At 50.9% G+C, this 19,590-nt stretch overlaps 2 protein-coding genes across 2 annotated transcripts; one reads left to right on the forward strand and one right to left on the reverse strand.

Moving 5' to 3' along the window:
- Positions 1-10,277: 10,277 nt before the first annotated feature.
- Positions 10,278-11,723, reverse strand: HER10_EVM0007921 (uncharacterized protein; the record flags this gene model as incomplete). Its single annotated transcript, XM_035477461.1, has 2 exons — positions 10,278-10,747; positions 10,805-11,723. The coding sequence occupies 2 exons, from the start codon at positions 11,721-11,723 to the stop codon at positions 10,278-10,280; spliced, it is 1,389 nt and encodes a 462-aa protein (XP_035336260.1).
- A 2,537-nt stretch (positions 11,724-14,260) lies between these two features.
- Positions 14,261-16,209, forward strand: HER10_EVM0004842 (POT family protein; the record flags this gene model as incomplete). Its single annotated transcript, XM_035474473.1, has 3 exons — positions 14,261-14,289; positions 14,344-15,745; positions 15,804-16,209. The coding sequence occupies exons 1-3, from the start codon at positions 14,286-14,288 to the stop codon at positions 16,207-16,209; spliced, it is 1,812 nt and encodes a 603-aa protein (XP_035335976.1). The 5' UTR covers positions 14,261-14,285.
- Between the last annotated feature and the right edge of the window lie 3,381 nt (positions 16,210-19,590).

A 19,590-nucleotide genomic window follows, 5' to 3' on the forward strand; every position in this document is an offset into this window, starting at 1 on the left:
GAGGTGATGCATGATGATGGAGGTGAGAAATGAGATGCCACTGCGAGAGGCGCATGGCAATGTGGTCGGCGGCTGTGCATCGGGTTGGTAGTCGCACACGACTTCAACGGCTGTCGGTGGAACCAGCACACCCGCCCGTGGGACCAGATATCGTGGGACGGCCGGGGTTCTCGGCGAGTGGGTTCGCGGCAGGGGGCGCAGGGAGGAGGGGACTCGGCGGATATAACGGATCCATCGGGTCGCCGATGTTTACATGGGGTGTTTGAGATGATATCGTGGCCGGAGTCTCACCGATTGATGGTATGGTGATACACGACTGTTTACACTGCATACACTGCATCTCTTCCGGCGGATAATGACAAGTGGGATATGCAAGTTTAGACGGGCTTTCTGATAAGTTGGTAAGAAACATGGGGATAGTCTTTCCGGGAACACGAGAGTTGTGACACGACAGCACGGATGGGGATTGAGAACTTGAGAAAGAGAGTTATCAGCCTCCGATGCCGGGGTTCAAAGGTTACGAGCACGGGGAATGGAGTGAGTGAATGAGTGAGTGAGGCTGCATTCCCCGGTTCTTGGAGGACCCTGAACCCGGACCTACAGGCATCTTTTGATAGCGTTTTCGAATGTGTGTGCTCAGCTCTCACCGTGCGTTGGTTGGGGCACCGGGCTGTACTGGTACTGCGTACGGAGAACCTAGACGTGGAAACTTGGACGTTGGAATGCAATGCACGGTCGTTGAGGGGATAACGTTTGCGTGGGCCGTGGATGGGAATTGGATTTCCTGGGGAAGGCAAAGTAAACATTATTCGCTTTCAGGCCTTCGGCGGCGGTGGGTTGGGCTTGTAGAGTTAGTTGGTGACACTGGATTTGCAAGTTTGGTTGACATTTTTCGACGCCACCTACAAAGCTCCCTCCGGCTCCGAGATGCAGAGTCAAAGTCTGATAAGGTGATTTTTTGCCCGACGATGGAGGGAGGATAGGGAATGGCAGCCAGATGGTATGGGTGACACCAAAACATGGATGTATTGAATGGCACGAATATGGAGACGAGGGTGTAGACTGAGAAAGAAAGTCGGCAGAAAGCATTGTTGGCACGTTGCCAAAGTCTCCGTATCTGTGTATCTGAATCGGACAAGCTTTTGCGGGGATTGAGTTGAAGGCTTCAAGTCAGTGCTTGGTCGTTGAGTCTTTGTAACTCTGTTTATTTGGTTATACTTTTCGCGGCTGACTTGGAGTATTGCTTTCTTTCCTAAGTAATTACCTGAGTACTATGGGCTTCCGAAGGCACGGACACGGACACATGTTAGATTTTGCGGGGAGGAAGAGGGTTTGTTGAATCATCGTGGGCATATGTTCCCCGGCTTCCGGACACGGACGGGGGGCATGGGTGGGTGGGTATCGCTGGACCCCGGGAGCCTGAACGGCGGTAAAATATGAATATCAGATTCGGCGACCCGGGGAACGTTTCTCGCTGATCCCCGTTCTCACATTTGGGTATCAAGGAATTGAGCGACTACTAGAGTTCTTGTCGCGGCGGATGTTGGGGATTAGAGACCATCTGTTGGGCTACGAGATGGGGTAGACCAAAGTCTAGTGGGCGGAGGTATGCCTCTTCTCGTCTGAATTGTTTGTCAAAACCGCGCAGTGGCGATGGGATGCTGGAGTGGAGAGGATTTGGTGTTTTCATGACTGTGTTTTTCTGGTGATGGATGTGTGGGCGGGCAAGGTTATCTGTCGATGGTGGATATCACTGTCGAGGCGAGCGGGTTGTGGTGCGCGATGTGCAGACGAGGCGCAGATGTGGCCATTGGGAATCATAGATCAGACCAGGCTCGAACTTGGAATGGATGACTGGATCCTCGGCAATGGCATCGATGCTTCGCTTGGTCAAGTTGGTAGTGACAGTGGTGTTTCGAGGATGACTGATGGGTTGCGGTTGCAGGCGCCACGGCTTACCGTTCGCCACGGGTGGAGAATGGGGGAGGCATTTTTGTCCTTTCAACACCACCTACGGCATCGATGTTACGAATAGTGTAATGGGCGATGCCGGGTGGTGGGCGGAGAGAACCGCGTTGGTAAGGAGGGAGAGATGGGGGCCTCGTAATTGTGCAGATGAGTGAGGCCATTTGGTAATTGTCTGCTTTGTGAGATGTGAGGGCGATGATGCGTGAGAGGCTTGGTGATGATGGAATATTTCGAATTACAGCGAGAGTTTCTTTGGGCATCGGCTCACACAGCGCATAGCATTTTTGGGTTGCAGTTTCTACGGCCAGGAGACTATAGAAGCACGAGATTCAATGGACAACATGTAACATGTGGCTCTCAATGGGGGCTTGTTGATGTGAGGTCATAGGGGTCCTGGGGAGATCGTCGTCGATGGCGTTCCTCGTGTGTCTCTTTCATGTGCAATGCCCGCTGCGTGGAAGGCTTGCGTCGCGTTTGCGTGCGTGTATGTATGGCGAGGGTGCAAATCCTGTCTTTGGGCTGGGGTAACTACCGTTCAAACTTCAGGCGAGGCGATGATTGCCCCTTCATGGAGGAGAGGATGGACGTCAGTCAGCACGTCAGTTTACAACTTTTGCGTGCGTGTAGCAAGCTAAAGCGGCAGCAACACAATGCTACGACCTGGAGCTACCTGAGCTTGCTGGCTGCCACCTGATTTGGACCCCTTTGTGTGTCTGAAGATCAGGTTTTTCTTACTGACATGTTTTTTCAGGGTCCGACGATCATTGAAGATTGTGGCTTTTGGGTTGGACGGCGACGGGCGCGGACGAAACGGGGCGAGACGCGGGGAGGTGTTGTGGTGTTGTGTGGTTGTGTAGGAGGCGGTGGTGGTGGCAGCTGGGTGGAGACTGACGAAGGGGTTTGAGGGGATTCCGGGCTTGTAGAAGAGGTATTTTTTTCATTGCATAGCGGTATTCCTAGAAGGGAGCAGGCGAGATGGATGCGCGAGGGTTCTCTTTCGGATCTTGGTGGTGGTGTAGGTGGTGGTGATAGCGGCGAGGGATATGGACGTAAGGCCGAGGACGAGCGCCGGATGGTTGATGATGGTGGTGGCGTGCGTGGGAGACCTCGCATCTGTTGGTTCTCCATGGCCCAGACTCTTGTCAGTGGTTGCAAATCTTTGCCCTCTTCTTTCTTCCTCCCCTCCCTCGCCATCTCGTCTGTATGCGACTCCCGGACATCTGTAAGTATTCGTAGGCTTGTAGCCACATGGATGGGGACACTGGGGGGTGCTGCTGGGGTGCTGGGGTGCTGGGGCCGGAGCCTCCAAGGGCCTTGCGTCTTCCGACATGCAGTATGCGGAATGCGGTCTAGGTGTATATGCGAATGTGTGAGAATGCGCGTCTCTTTGGGTGTGCTGCAAATGCAATCCGGAGTCGTGTGTGTGGTGGTGGTGGTGGTGGTGGTGGTGGTGGTGGCATGGCATGCGACCGGGTTCCGATGATGAGACGCTGTTATCAGGGAGGGAGGGGTCTGGAACTTTGACAGTATCTACTCCGGTTCTCCAGGGACCAACCTATCCACTGATACAGATGCGAAAGGTATGGATGGATGCTATTGCTGATGCTGCCAGAACTGCGAATACTACGCAGGAAGAAGAACTACTGCGTGCGCGAGTGCGTTAATTGCGCTTGCTTGCCACGATGCTACATGCTCCGGATGCCTTGCCAGCCGCTTCGCTATTCTGAGTGGGCGTCTGGGGCATCAGCCTAGACATGGATCTCGAAAGGTGTGATGCGGATGCGGGCAAGGGGGGCGGGCATAGGTATCTCAGATCCAAAAGGCCCCTAGACAGGATCAAATCGAGAAGGATGTGCGGTGAGCCTGAACTTGTCGAGATGGCTTCTTTCTTCCAACACCCTCCCCCTCCAATATCAAAGAGAACCTTGAACATAATAGAGGATTTGCTTCTAACTCTCCAGGAAGAAGATATCCACTTGAGAGCACGGTAGCTTTGCTTGCCGCGCCTAGAACTGATCCCCCAGTCAGTGCAAGAAGAGGAGGGGGATTGTTGCGTTTGGGTCTCTTGTTCGCCTCCCCTGGGGCAAGTCTGTGCGGACAGTCCGGTCGGGGTGGGAGTGGTGCAACACACACAACACACACAGCACGGAGAAAGTTTATTCTTGTTGGGGAACCTAAGCCGCCTGGAGAAAAGACGGACAGCGGACACACAGAGACCCAGAGAGAGAGACGTGTGTCTAGTTTTGCTCTGAAGAATCTCTCCGCTAGAGGGGAGCTAGAGTGAGATGCCAAGATGGGTTGGCCGTTGGTGGTTTGGGTTGTGTTTGCAGTGTCAGTGCCAGACGAGGACTGGAGTGTCTAAAGCAGCCACCACCATCTCGTCAATGTCGGTCAGTTAGTCAGTCAGCATGAAGTTCTACCGTCGGTGTGCTTCTAGTTGTCTTGTTACATCTCCGGTAATAACCCTTATTTCTTTTCTCCATTGCAACGCAAAAGCAGCATAAACTTCGTACGCTTTGACTATGCCACGATTGATATAGCGCCGGCTTCGGAGGCTGGCAAGGCTGGCATGAAGAATTATAGTCATATTCATTGTTTTGTTCGCCTTCCCTCTTATTAAGAACTACTATCCCGCCGGGAGCTTCTTTGGCACGCCTGGCAGATGGCGCCCGCGACGGTGCGTTGAACAGCTCTGCTAGGGCGGCGGTGGGCGCTGTCGCTGGCTGGTTTCGTCCACTTTTGAGGCTTTTCTTGACCTTGGCTATTTTGGTGGACTCTTTAGCGCCCTCGACTGCTGGCATGGTTGGCAAAGGGGCTGGACGGGCTGGTTTCTGGTTGGTAAGACGGGATAAGCCAGAAATACAATTGCACAGAAATAGGGATAGAGGCGTTCGTCTAGAAGGTGACGAGGTGAGTGGGCGTGCGTGGAGAGCATGGAAGAGAGGATGTCGCTACTTCAGGGAGGTTGTAAAAGTTCGTTTGTTTTACGCGGCGATGGTGCTTAGATCGTTATCTGGGCAGGCGACGAACGTGGCTAGCGGGCGATGTGGAGTTGACGGGACTGGAGGGATGGATAGATAGATGGGAAATGTGGAATGGGATGTCGTCGTCGTGGTGGAGAGCCTCATGATGTGACGAGCATGGCAAGGGGTCTTTGGCTGAGCCGTTTCTTGCGCCTTGCATTTTGGCTCATGCCCGGTCCATTTCACGATGTTTGGTTTGGTGTCGTTGCAGGGCCAAGGGGTGTCGCCAAAGGCCTAGCCATAGCATTGGCCCATGGGTTGGAACGACAAGGGGTGTGCTGTTCACGATGTGTGGGCTCCGATGGGGACGACCAGTTCGCATGTCCTTGAGGCATGAATTGACGCGTGAAATCCTCCGAAGCACATCACGTAGACCGGGGTTCGCGGAGATCCAGGCCACTTGCGGATGTCAAACATGTAAAAAGCGGATGAGGAACCCCCAACAATAAATCACATCGCGATGCCGACGACAACGGTGATGGGAGTCGGGACTCGGAACGAAGCCCGCCAGCGGCAACGGGAACGAGGATGAGATGAGTCGAGTGGTTATTCGACCAATCCATGGCATGCAAGACCACCCCTTCGAGGCTCAGAAGCCGATGGTCGGGATTATTCAGATCCAGGGTTCGGAAGATGTAAGAGAGAGCATTTCAGCGAGGCACATATGGTGAGACAGTATCGGATAGTTGGGACTGCAGGTTAATGTCGACCCCTGCCAATTACTTGCAGAGAATTTTTTTTTTTTCGCCTCTACTAAGGGGGGCCAGGCGTGTGAATGACGAATGAGCCACTGCACGATTCTTGGGATATGCGAACATGAGAACTGTTTAGAGGTTCCTAAAGAGCGCTGTGTTGAGAGATTGGCAGCTACATTTACAGTTGCATATGTAAACAAGGCAACAGAAGAGGGGTTCAAGTCTTCTGGAGGGGGTTTGAGTTGTCTTGAGCAGAAATCGGGTTTGATAGACGTTGAATCTTACTGTTTCTGTGTTTTGGTGTGGTGAAAAATTCAAAGGCGATGGCGACGGGAATTGTACTTGCCGGCAACGGTCCTCCGCCCCGACTATACCGGCGAGACCTACCGCCTCAAGCAAACAAACTCAACCTTGTCAAACAAACGTTGGCTGAAGCTCGCCTCGTTCGTAAGCTTTGCAGCACCTGGAGCTGTCCGTTAGATGCGCCAAATCTGACAACCAAAGCCGACACTGTCGATCACTGAGCGGGTGGTGCGCTCGAGTTGCCCGTGAATCAGACGGAGAGGCCCTTGGCCAAGAGCTACACGGGCCGGTGAGCGTTGGCCGTAACACTATGAGAGGAGGTGAGTGAGGTGAAGGAGGGGGTGAAGGATTCGATGGACCACGCTCTAGACCGTCGGTCTGCTACTGTCAAGATGCGAGGAGGCTCTTCTCTTCCCCCTTCGAGGCTCACTTGCAGATGTCGAACTCACGGTTAACGAGACCCAGCAGATGGGTCGGTCCCAGTGTCTGGCTTGTCTGCGGATGTGGGCTGTTAAGCGCGGGAACGAGGGGCAGCCGGGGGTGGATGAGCGGCACAGGTAATATTGACGCTTTTTGCCCAGGTCTTTCGATGCTTCTGATACGCTCAACACGATGGACGTACGAATTCGAAATAGACAGTATATGCAATGCGGATTTAATGTGGATTCCGTGGTTCGTTGGAGGTCTGAGGATAATGGCGAACGGACTTATTGACGTCTTCCTCCCATGTTTCTCCACCCCCTCCCCCCCGGCGTCCGCCGCATCGCTGAGAACAGCGGATGAGCCGCTGCTGCTTTTGTCTGCCTTCGATGAACGGGAATCGGGATCTACTCCCTAGATTTCGAGGGTGAGACGCCAGACGAAAGAAAGCCATTCTGCTTATCTGTGGAGATTCATGTCTCTGATGAATCCAGCCCCAGTCGCCGTTTTGCGTTTGTTCCCCAGAGAGATTTAGACTCACGCTGATCGATGGACAATCTTTCCCCTCAAAGTCCCCTTCCCGTCTCCGCAAAGCAGCGGCCGTCGTGCAGCTCAGCTCAGCTCAGTTCTGGAGAAGGTCCAGGCGGTCGAGGGTGTTCGCGCAAGGGAGAGGGCCACCAGCCCACAAGCCCACGAACACCGAACCCAACCCCCGCAAGACCCAGTTCTTTTGTCATTGCTTTGGGTTTCCACTTTACTACTGCTGCTGCTGCTTCGATCACATCATGTTGAGGCTAAACGATGGGAAGACGAACGGGCCATCATCACATAATCATTCCTCATCCATCATATCAGACCGATGTGGAGCACCACAGAGCCGCCGGCGTTCAAACATCACTCCGACGAAGCACGATGGCGCCGCACGTCTCCCACACTAGTTTGCCTTTGCCTTGGAACAAGACATGTCAAACTCGCCTCTGTGGATTCTGTGCATACGTGTACGTGTGCTGCGTTGTTGTTGTTGGGAAACTTGAAAGGGACCTGCCCTGGAGAGGCGTCCGCTGCCAGCGCCAGTGGAGATGAGGAGCGGCACAGACTTAGACTGATAAAGCAGAAGAAGCTTCAGTGAGCTTCAGTGCGTTTGCATGGGGCTGACATGGCGAAAACGAGGTCGGTAAGTGTGATAATCTGCGGCGTTGGCAGGGTCCCTAGATGCTGTAGGGGCTGGGTCTGCTTGCCTGGCTGGTCTGTAAAATCCCCGACCACCTTGTCCTTCAGCCCCTTCTCCTGCGTGTGAGTGCGTGTATTTCTTCTCTCTCTGTGTTTGTGTGTGGCTCGCTCGGCCGGGTGGCGGCAAGGTTCGCGCGAGGCTGTGCGCGTCTTTTTCTGCCCATCACCGTCCTTGCGTTATCGGAGAGAACAATGCTTTGTGGACTTCGCTCCGGACTTTCGCCGTTACGTTAGCTTTTTGCTAATGATGTTGTCAAATATCACGCCGAGATTGGACGCCCACCAACATCAACAGTCATATTATCAACCGTGCCACTACAACGCGCGATGGATCCACGGTCTGCATGGAATCCGTAACATCTCGCCCCGTACCGCGATAATGACGGCCCCAACAATATTCTGTGCATCTCGGACGATGGTCAAGACCTTTGAGATGGAGGGTCGGGAAATATCATCCTATTTTGAGGGTGCTCCCTATCCAGCCTCGCTCAATCGCTGTTTTAAGTGGCATAATTTCCTTCCTAGACCAGAAGCTGTCTGATGCAGACGGACCGGTGTCGGTGTACTGCGACCTCGCTCATTGCCAGTGGGTGTGAGATTGATACCCAAGCGATTGACCTCTCATATGCTGCACAAGACAGACACCTGCGCCAGCCCTGCAAGAAGACGTTTCAGGGTTCAATGAGGCGCTTCTGCGTTGCTTATCATATCAACTGCAGCCATAACGTACAGATGGGTTGCGTGAGAGGGTGTGAAGCGGTGCTGATCCCTCTTCCATCCAAACACACCCTCTCGATTTGCTGCCCGCTCTGAAAAGGACCCTGAACTTGGATGATGTGGAGGGCTTGAATGACGCCAGTGATCGTCCCGTTGTCTAGACCTTTTGCACCCTTTGCTTCATCCACTTCAGTCTCCAGAAATCCTTCTATTTCGCGGTCCTTCACTTACATTGGCCTGTGAAGAGAGGGGAAGAGCCAGGGATCGTCTCTCGATGATGCGAGTTTTGTGGAACAATGGCTCGGCCGACGGTTGATGGGTGAGGTGAGGTGCTGGTATTGCGGGTTAGCCGGGGAACACACGCTTGGCTTTCGTGAGCTGATGCGTGATGTGACATCGAGACGGGAGGAGCCATGATCATGAGGCGTCTAGATTCACGTGTCATTTTCTATCTTCTGTTGTGGGATCGAGAATATCTCAGCGGTCTGGGCCATTGATGTCGATCGGTCTTGTGTCTGGGTTCCTTCGGGTCTGATGAGATGGGCTTATCATTACCACGAGATATCAGGAGGATGCTGCCCGAACCTTCCAAGGCTGTACCTGATTTGAATGGGGCATCATTAGAGTCTATCATGATTTTCTACGATAGCTATTCTTAACCAAGGCAGGAGATATACGCTCCGGTTCGTGTGACTACATGTAATTTCAGGCTGGACATGAAGAGGAATTCAGAGGGCGGACATAACTTGAACCTGCATATTATTTGACTCTATCTCGCAACATCTGTCATGTTCACCTAGAGTCATTGGCGTTCAATACAAGGTTCTAACAACTTCAGTTTACTTTGCCTTGTCTTCATCACAACAACATGGCCTTCACGTTCCGTAGAATCACAAACCCTATATCGTCATGTTTTGTGAGAAGGGCAGTCGAGATAATGCCGCTGGGTAATGAGAGAAGATTTTACCGCATCCTTCCTAATCCATAGTGATACTGACTGGATAATAACTGAATAGGAGACGCTCGCAAAGCAAAAACTCCAAGTCATCGAACATCTTCGCATTCTGTGACACAAAACATTTACATGCAAAGCCCTGATCATCTCAGTTTTCACAGTCTGGAACCCTCGATAAGCAACTACTTAGTGATCAGCTGAATCAAAAACTCTTTCTCAGTCTACCCAGTAGGATTTCCTCAGAGCGCTGGGGTCGAATGGTCCGAGGCAGCTGTATGCATATTCCCGTGTAGGTTGTGAGGACACGGTGACTTGGACATCTTCCGCAGTGAGACTCGCAACCACCGCCGTCTTCTTTTTCTTCTTCTTGTACCTAGGCAGACCGTAGCTTGCGAAATCTATTCCAGATTTCGTGATTGTCGGCGCTGGATAGCTGCTCAAGGTGCTGGAGGTATCAACGCAGGCTGCCCGAGGTTCGTCCACTAGTCTGTCTTTGTGGAATAACCTCTCACTGGCCATGCCAGACTCCGGTGCCTCTTGAGCTTTTCTCAGAGCCTGTTCTTCGATGAACTGTTTTCGTGCTTTCTTGACAGCTTTCTTAGCAGCTTTCTTAGCAGCCTTTGAATCCACTGGTGTTGGTTGAGAAGCCGAGCCGCCATAAGTAGAGGGACATGGTGTCTTGATTTCACTCATCTTGGCCCCGTTCCATGGCATGAAACCAAGATGTACGGCAGTTCCTATCATAAGCAGCAGCAACGATGAAATAATCTCGATAATTGCCAAATACAGACACACCAAGAAAGCTGATGGAGCTTCTGTAATGGACGCAGCAGACGATGGGCCCGTTGCAGGTTCTCCGGGTCTACTGAGTTGAATCGCCTCTTGATTCGCGCGAGCTCGAGAAATATTCGGAAGACTCTGTAGAGTATCAGGTCTGTCTTGGAAAATGATCACACCAGTTGAGATCTAACTGACCTTGGGTACGGCCGGGCTCGTCTCTGTACCTGCTTCAGTCTGACCCATGCCCTTTTGGCTTTGCGGCTGGCCTCCTGGAGCAGGGGGTAGGGCCTCATCGCTTGAGATGTTGACGATTTGTGACCCAGGGAATGAGACTTGGATAGTCTGAGTTACTGCATCAACTCCAACTCGACGTCTGCTCTGTTGGCTTTGTAGAGATGGTGTCGGGCTGGGAGGAGGCATCGTAGTGCCTGAAGCTTTGGTGACTTGTGGCGTAGCTAGTCTCTTCTCTCCACTCAATCCACTTTCAGGCATTTTTATTTGACTTTGTAGAAGATATCTTGGATCTGCGGAGGCATTATCATCCCTCGAAGCTGTGTTGGCTAGTGGTACGGCATTGGGTTTGCACGTGTTGCTCAACTTGATCGTATCCGCTGACTGGAGTGGCTCGTCAGTAGGGACCATCCATGATGTGTGGGCTGTACTTTGATCAGCCATCATGTAACTTCTAGATACTTAGTAGTACAGGAACTGACCTCTTAATTTAGATATAGTTCTCCAGGTGCGAATCGAGGCTTGATTGACCTTGAATCTCTTAAGCCATTCATCTGTGTAGTCTACCGGCCATACCTGGTAGCGGAAGTTTTGAGCTTCTTGGACAGCTGGATGAACTAGCAAGATTGCACATGACGTCGGAGTGCCTAGACGACCCTTCAGGACGGGCTCTTCTATGTCTTGCCAGTTGGTCAGACCGTCTGGATGAAACCGTTCTGGCGGTGGGGGAGTCAGGACAGTAGTGTATGAGCCTTGAGAAATACGCCATGCAAAGACAAGAGAAGCGCCTTTGATATACTTTGACCACGCGCAGGAGCTTTTCGTTTGTCGCAAGCATAGGGGATTGTTCGAGTCCATCAATGGTCCCATGGCGGTGGTGAGCGTCTGCATCCCTCGTCGAGCTGCCCATTCTTGAACCTGATCCTTCATCAACCCGCTCCATAACACCTGCTTATTCTCCTGCCATGGGCAACTTTTGAACTGTATGATTATCTGCTCGAATTCCTCAGACGTGAGATATTGAGGACAGGCTGTGCGAATGAGGGCTTGGCATGACGCAGTCTGTGGACCAAGCTGGTCCACAGCCTGTTCTGATTTCTTCACCTCTTTTGGCTTTTCCTGCTCTGGGTTCTTCAGCTTCTGTTCTGGTTTCGTAGACTGTTCCGACTCCTTAAGGTGCTTTGATTTCTCAGGCTGTTCTGGTATCTTAGGTTGCCCCGGGCTCTTAGATTGCCCCGATTTCTTGCATGGTTCCAATTTCTTGAGCTGCTCCGGTATTTTGGGCTGCGCCTTCTTCTTACATTGTTCTGTTTTCTTGGGTTGGTCCACTTTCTTAGGCGGCTCCGACTTCTTGCCTTGCCTCGATTTCTCGGATTGATCTGCTTTCTTCTTTGGTGCCATGGTTTTCGGCAGTGGAAATTGACGAGAAGACCACCAAGAATCAGAAAGTGGATAGAGGATTCATGAACCTGTATCTCGGCTTAAAAAAGTTGATTGATTGGTGTATTGCCTCGGAATCATGTGGAAACGAACGAGAAAAGTTACAACTGGAAGTATGTCTCACAAATGACAAATCCCATGTTGGATCATGAATCTGTTTGGCCATGAGAGCCCAACGTTCAGCTAATGTTCCCTCGAGGCTTAATCTGAAGTTGCTACCCCGCGCTGATATGTACCTGACGTTAAATTCACGGTCAAAACGATCGAGTTGTACGAACCTGAGGGGTCGCGCTGGGGCGAAAAGTAATTTCTTGGATTTTGGCTTCAGAAAACAGCTGATTGGGGTTCTTTGACCTTGATAGGTGTTGCAGCTCATTGAGACACTTCATCTAGCGGGAGAAAGGCACTCTACAACATTTCACGTTGACTACCCCAGGGCCGTCAGGGATGGCATCGGGTAGTCGAATGGAATAACACATAGGCTTCCACTACCTTCGAAAGCGAGAGAAACAAAACCTAGAGTTGTAGTAGGTAGATTACGACTATGTTTGGAATACTTCCATGCCAGCTGGAACATACACTCGACGAGAATACTCGATCACATCTCCACATTTCCACATTTCAGCTCAGTTGATTCCTTGTTAGTTTCGGTCTTAGTTGCCGGCTGCAGCTTACTAGAAGCAAGGAGAGTCAGGATGTTAAACAGGGCTTGATCTTAGTGGTCACCAATCACAACATGCCCATTTGAATCGTTCCGCGCAAGTTCAAGTACAAAGATCCTGAGACTGGTCAGTAATCGCGGGGGCCTGCATGCTTTGATATGGTTCTCTCAAGATGTATCAGCTTGAGAAACGTGAAGATACGTGATTCGTTTGACAAATAGAGCGGTGTTGTAATGATGAAGCATTTTTTGTTCTTTTCGACCAGAAATAACTACGATGGCTTGACTACATTGCTATGACATCACTCAGAGCTGTTTGAGATCAATCGAAGACCATTTGCGCTGAGATATCTGCGTAGACACATGAGATAGATGGATATGAGAAGCTTCATTGACCCAGCCTCTAGGATGCCCGTCAATGGACAATGTTTCCGGAAAAGCAGTGTCTTCTGCTTTTAGCAACGGGATGTGCGTCGAAAACTACCAAAGCCTTATTCGTGAGTTTTACTGAAATTCGTAAGCATCACGTCCCAGCATACCTACGTTGAAGAACTCTTGGTTCGAGGAGAAATCTTGGACCATCCACGTCCTTCTTATACTGGAAGAGAGAGGAAACCGCACAGTCTAACTCGACACTCGCTACAATGGATGGCGTGCTTTCACGGTGGGCTTGAAAGTTGGAACGTGCCTCCAGTGCTTGTCGAATGTGGAGAATGCTCAACCAGATTTCCCACCGCCAAGCATCGCAAACCTTAAAGATTGCGCGAGAATTACACAGTCAACAACGCCAGAAAACCACAAGAACTTCAAAAAATGATATCTCTTGTGCCTGTTCGGGCGCTCTCGCCGCATCTCTCTCTCACTCACGAATGACTCGTCACGGCTTGGCCGCCGAGACATCTTAAACAAGAAAAGGGGGCGGCGAAGGATACAAATACTCACGCATGCCTCGGCAAGATGACAATGATGCCATTCTCATAGGCCATATTGGTCTATTTGTTACGCAACTCGAGCTGGGATTGAAGTTGGGTGGATTATGGCGACATTTCTAGTTTTTCACAACACCTCGCCCGACTGAGGTTGCGCCGGTCCCAAACACTAATAAGCTTTCGGTCGTCCCGTCCGGCGGCCAACTACGGTAAGGGGACAAGCACATCCAATTTCGTGGTTCGGGGACATCTCTGCTCTTGTTGGATGTGTAACGACAAAATCCCCCACTCTCGCAATCACGCAATCGACGTCGTAGGCTCCCGTCATGGAATGCCGGCGGACAAAAGACCGATAAGGGTGTTGATATCGGCCCGCCTCCATATCTGTTGTGGACATGGGGTCCCGCTGGCCGGGGAAGTGGGCAGCAATCATGGTTACGTTCCGCTCTTGAAGTTCCCCAAACATCAAAGATAAGCGGCATTTGGATGCTCCTAGATACAAAAGAATGCGAAAAGTTCTATAGACTTCTTACAAGTTGTAAAAGATTTCGTTGCCTTTTCAGCCTTAGAATGAAAAAAGACGTTATCCAGTGCCCAGACGGGAGCTAGCCACCCACTTGCCGGGACTAGGATATGCATGGGGTCAATGGCAATGTGCCAATGTCGCAACAAGCTTCCACAAGCTCGCGATCAATCTTGGCCCCGCCTTGGCCTTCTGGGCAGGCCTATGGTTCCTGAACAGGATAGTTCGATGGAGCCCTCCTGCCAACTGGTCTGGAGATCTATCTCTGGATGCAACGTTCCGGGGGCTAGCAGATAACATATCAGTAGGTGCGAGGTAGGTCAAAACTCATGTTCCCGGGCCTCTTCACCTTCTCTTCCTTCAGTCTCTTAACCTACGCCGTCAAGTTATACAGAGCGAAGTTGGTCACCATGGGTAAGTTCTTTAGCACATGTTTGACGTACGTCTAGTTCGCTTACATGTCTGCAGCTGAGAATGTTATTGGTCTCAACGTGCACAAGGTCGTCGAGCCCGACTCCGACCAAGGCGTACACCCCGAGAAGGCTCAACAAGTCAGTGCCCTCGACATAGAGTCCCAAAGCAACTCCCTCGATCAGACACACTCTGTCATCGATGATGAGGCCTACCCGGCTCCGACTGCTGAGGAGCGGTCGACGCTTCGCAAAGTTGCAGACTCCATTCCTATCACATCATGGTCTCTTTGCGTGGTAGAAATGGCCGAGAGAGCATCATACTATGGTGTTAAGGCCGCATTCAACAACTACCTCCAGTTTCCTCTCCCCGAAGGAGGTCCTGGCACCGGTGCTATCGACAAGTCCAAGCCCAATTCCCATGCCGGCGCTCTTGGTCTGGGACTGCAGACAGCCTCTGCCTTGGGTCTCCTCTTCACCTTCCTAGCCTACGTCATTCCCATCTTTGGTGCGTGGATTGCAGACGTCAAAATCGGTCGTTACAAAGCCATCGCATGGGGTGTTGGTATCGGAGGTGTTGCCCATGTTATCATGGTCGGAGGTGCTGCTCCATCAATCCTGCAAGCCGGCAAAGGTGTTGCCCCGTTTCTTATCAGCTATTTTCTCCTTGCCATCGGAGCCGGTATCTTCAAGCCCAATGTTGCACCGACTGTCATCGACCAGTACAAGCACCAGCGCGAGTACACCAAGGTGCTCAAGTCGGGAGAGAAGGTCATCGTCGACCCTGAGACTACCGTCAACCACATCATGCTGATCTTCTACGCCTTCATCAACGTTGGCGCCTTCTTCTCCATCGCCGTCGTCTACATCGAGAAGTACCACAGTTTCTGGTTGGCATACCTCGTTCCTGGTATCGTCTACTTCCTGCTTCCGCTTTTGCTTGCCGCCACGTACAAGCGCACAGTCAGAGTCGCACCTCAGGGTTCCGACTTGAACCGCTTCGTTAAGATCACAGTCTCCGCAATCAAGGCGAGCAAGGGAAACATCTTCTCCAAGAATGTGTGGCAGAACGTCCGCCCTACCGCCCTTGCCGAACGGGGAGTCCATGTCGGCTACTCTGAGAAGGATGTTGACGATGCCCGCCGCACATGGCAAGCTGTTCAGATCTTCCTGTACATCCCAATTTGGTACTTGAACGATGGCGGTGTTGGAAACGTCCAGAGCAACCAAGGTGCGGCAATGACATCCGACGGCGCACCCAACGACTTGCTTAGTCACTTCAACCCCTTGGTCATCATCGTCTTCTCACCCTTCATGGCCAACGTCGTCTACCCCTTCCTCGAGCGTAGGAACATCAAGTTTGGCCGTATCAGCAGAATGACGGTGGGGTTCGTTTTGGCCATCATTTCTTCTCTCATTGGTGCATTGGTACAATGGCGTGTCTATGAGACGAGCCCTTGGTAAGTTTTCCTACCGATTGACCTGACACCTGAGGTGGAATGCTAATATTCTTTGAAGTGGCTACGCTGCCAGCGACTGCGACGACGTCTCTCCTCTCTCGATCTGGTGGCAAATTCCTAATGTCGCACTCGGTGCGATGTCCGAGATCTTCATCAATGTCACAGCCTACGAGTTGGCTTATGCTCGCGCCCCGGAGCACATGAGATCGACCGTCGTTGCTTTGTTCCTCTTCATGACAGCCTTGAGCAGTGCCTTGGGACAAATTCTCCTTCCGTCTATCGCGGATCCAACCCTCATTTGGGCTTGGGCTGCCCCTGGTATCGCCCTCTTTGTTCAGACCATCGTCTTCTGGTTCAGACACCGTCATCTCAACGACGATGTATTCATGACGTACAAGGAAGACTTTGAGAGCGTCAATTCTGGGGAGAAGAAGATTGTTGAGAATGAGAAAGATGAGAAATGATGAGGAAAGATATGTGTCCACAGATTCAGGAGAGTTCCAAATGGTTGCTCGATTGGCTCCATCAACCATGTAAATCAGCTATCGGGGGCTCTCAATCCTGTTCTATCTTATATAATTTGACGAATTGTATTTATGCAAGACCGCCTGATATCTTTCATCATGTGGCATATGTTCCAGGGGTTGTACACTTTTTAGCAGGGCCAGCGGGGGAGTAGCGTTGGACTGAAGTAAGGTAGCTCCTGCGCAATACCGATAATGGTAGGGAAATGCGTCCACGTCATGTTGTCTCGGGATGCTCTATAACCGGTGTTTCATGAGAGCACTCTTGTGGCTAAGCTATGGGAGTATACAGCAGTCATTTCTCTTGACTTCACTCGTCAATGCCTTGATCACTATACCAAGATTGTCGTCAGCTTCCACCCCCTGTCACTAAGGTACTATCTCTGGCTGATCCTGGACATCGTTCTTTTTGTGCTGACATCAACCCACAAAGCTCAAATTGACAGACACAGGCAGCTGAAAGTATTGAAGTCAACGGTTGGTTGATGGTAATGTCACTGGATTGGCAATTTGACGTACTACCTTATTGAAGCTGATTACTGAAGGGATCAACCAGCCACCTCGGATCTTGAATTAGCACTCGCACATATACTTACATGTGAATAGAAATGTTCTGCTTATTATCTCAAGTAATCTGTGAGAGCGAGGAGAGCACGGCTCGGGCGTGGTGGTTCGTGAAGTCGGCAGGGCTGTAAAAGATGGGCCGAACCTGGCTCGGATCCGGTCCGGACCCGACAGTTCGCTTTCGTACTCTGTAGCTCGTTTTCGCAAGATGGGTTGCGGTAACGTAGAGCCTAGAAACCAGCCCAAGACATGATCTTATGGAAGTGATTCCACTATGACGATGGCAAATTAAGCGATGCATGTTTTACATTACGTATTCCAAAATTGCCTTCCTCAGGCTCTTACAATTGCCAGTACATGTAGTTTGGGGGTTGTTCCCTCATTGATCGTCCCTGGCTGGTCCCTATTTTCCGCAAAAGTCAAGCAGGCAAGCTGACAGAGAGACAAATGCAGACTCTTTATACACTGGTTATTGAGTAGGAAATCTGGATGTGCTCTCTCCGACGATCTTTCATGTGGCCGCGCAACAGACTGAAGCTTTTTGCGTGACACCAGTGTATTGTAGCGACTCGCGGCACGAGTCATTACCCGCGAATTTGCTTGTCGACGCTTGAGCTTTTCAAGCCCTCCATATCCATCAATGTCGATCAATATTTTAGAACCGAGAGCTGATATTAAGGGTTATGAACAGCCATGATTTATGTTGAATGATTTTGAACAATGAACGCATGGTCCTGGGCTAGGATAGCCTACATACCCTTTTGACACTCTACGTAAGGTAGGTGCTTAATCAATCGATTACGTTATTGTGACAATTGAGGACTTGAGTCAATCTCCAAACAAGGTAGAGTCTGTAAGCTCGGCCTGGCTTATTCAGAATTTTGCGAGATGATTTTCCGGGGGTATCTTCATTCTGCTAGTACTTTGTCGAGTCGAGTTCGGAATTCTAATAAATGAAAGTCTCGACTCTGAGCCGCCTTCCCGAGAGGCTCGACTTATGGTATGGGGAACATATTGCGTCGTCTCATTGATCAGGACCCCTGTCAGGATTTTCAATACGGCATCCGCGGAGCCAGCAACGACTTGCTAGGCGTCTGACCGGCGTCTGACCACTACGAGCCATGTGGGATGCCGGAATCCTCAGGCGGGGGCCCCGTGGCAACTGTTATGAGTGATATGGTTCTATCATCTATTTGTCTTTGTCTTTCGTTGAAGGACCTTGTTGACTGCAATTACAAGTCAACAACACCCAATAGTTAGTTGAGTGGGCGTGAACCGAAGAGATTGACTCGGGCCTGAGCGGAAAGAACGAGAGATGGTGATGAGCGACATGAAATGTCCACATGCAGCTTAAATAGGCGCTCTCGCCCACTGAAAATCGAAATGTCACTAGGCAGAAATCCCACTCCTTTCTCGTTGGCAATCATCAGACATCAAGACAAAATGGCCGCCGTTCTCAAGACCTTCGCCCTTGCTTTTCTGCTCATCCAAGGAGCTCAGAGGTAAGCATGCTCGTTATATGCCCCTTCCCCTTCTCAAGAATGACGGGGGCTAATGGAACCTACCAATAGCAAGGACCACAGCAGTCACAACTGCTGCCTTTTGACCGCAGAAGGATGGATTCCCAGAAACGACTGGACGAAGGCGGTTTGCGAGGAGCGCTGGGGATCGGTGGTAAGTATCTCTACCACTCGACGTGACATTAAAGGCTAACAATGCCAACAGGCTACCTTTGACGGCGTCAAGTGCATACAGAAGCCTGGCAATGTGATCAGCGGTGACGACTTCTTCACTGCGTGTAAGCTTTATGGGTACATTAATGGTTACCAACAATGGGAGAGGGGTGCTGGATACCGTGGCACTTGCTCTTGATACGTGCATACCTGTAACTTGGGGGTTGCTATAATAATCTTGGAATTATCGCACAATACATTCAGCCAGAGCCTGCACCTGATTCTACCGCACAACTACGGAGTACGTAGAAGCCTATTATGATGCTATTACGCCATAAACTACGACTTCCGTGACTTGACGAGCATCATGCACTTAGCTATGGAATCAGGCCATGCGACACAACTCATTTCTACTTTGAGATATCATGTGACTTTAAAGAAGAAACCTAGGAGTGAGAAGAAGAGATGAACTGTGCATCCAGCCAGCCAGTATGGATGTTCTCCTGTTGTCATCGGAAAGTAGGAGTTTGATCACCTGGCGCCAAGGGAGGCTTGTCTAAGAACTAATACCCTGTTGTACGGATTGATACCGCGCAGTCAGCTGCTTGAGATGAGTTCACTCAAGAGTGGAACCGGCTTTTCGCTTCCTAGAATTAGACTTTGCTCTGATGGAACCCGTCACTGACAAGGCGAGTAGTGTCTTCTACCAAATCCTTGGACCGTTGTTATGATGAGAGTTAGAGATGAAGCGTCGCTTCTAAACATTAAAAGAACGATTCTGATAAGTGCTTATGTGCTTGACATTCTTACGGTTTATTGTCTGTTTGAGTTCAAGTCAATAAGGGGTTGAATGTCTTGATTAGGGCAATGGGCAGCGATTCAGCATGGATTGAGATCAATGGCATTGGAAGTAACGGCACTGAAAGTCGCCATCAATCCTAGCAAAGAGGCACGGTCGTCAATGCAATCCATATTGCATCTCAGCGAGAGAACCAGCCCAGTTCGAAGGTGATGGGATACTTCGTCTTGTAGTTAATGCGGTTGGTTGTATGGCGGGTTTACACTTGACCACGGATTCTCTTTC

This window comes from Colletotrichum scovillei (genome assembly GCF_011075155.1).
Source record: "Colletotrichum scovillei strain TJNH1 chromosome Unknown Contig00003, whole genome shotgun sequence".
NCBI lineage: Eukaryota > Fungi > Ascomycota > Sordariomycetes > Glomerellales > Glomerellaceae > Colletotrichum > Colletotrichum scovillei.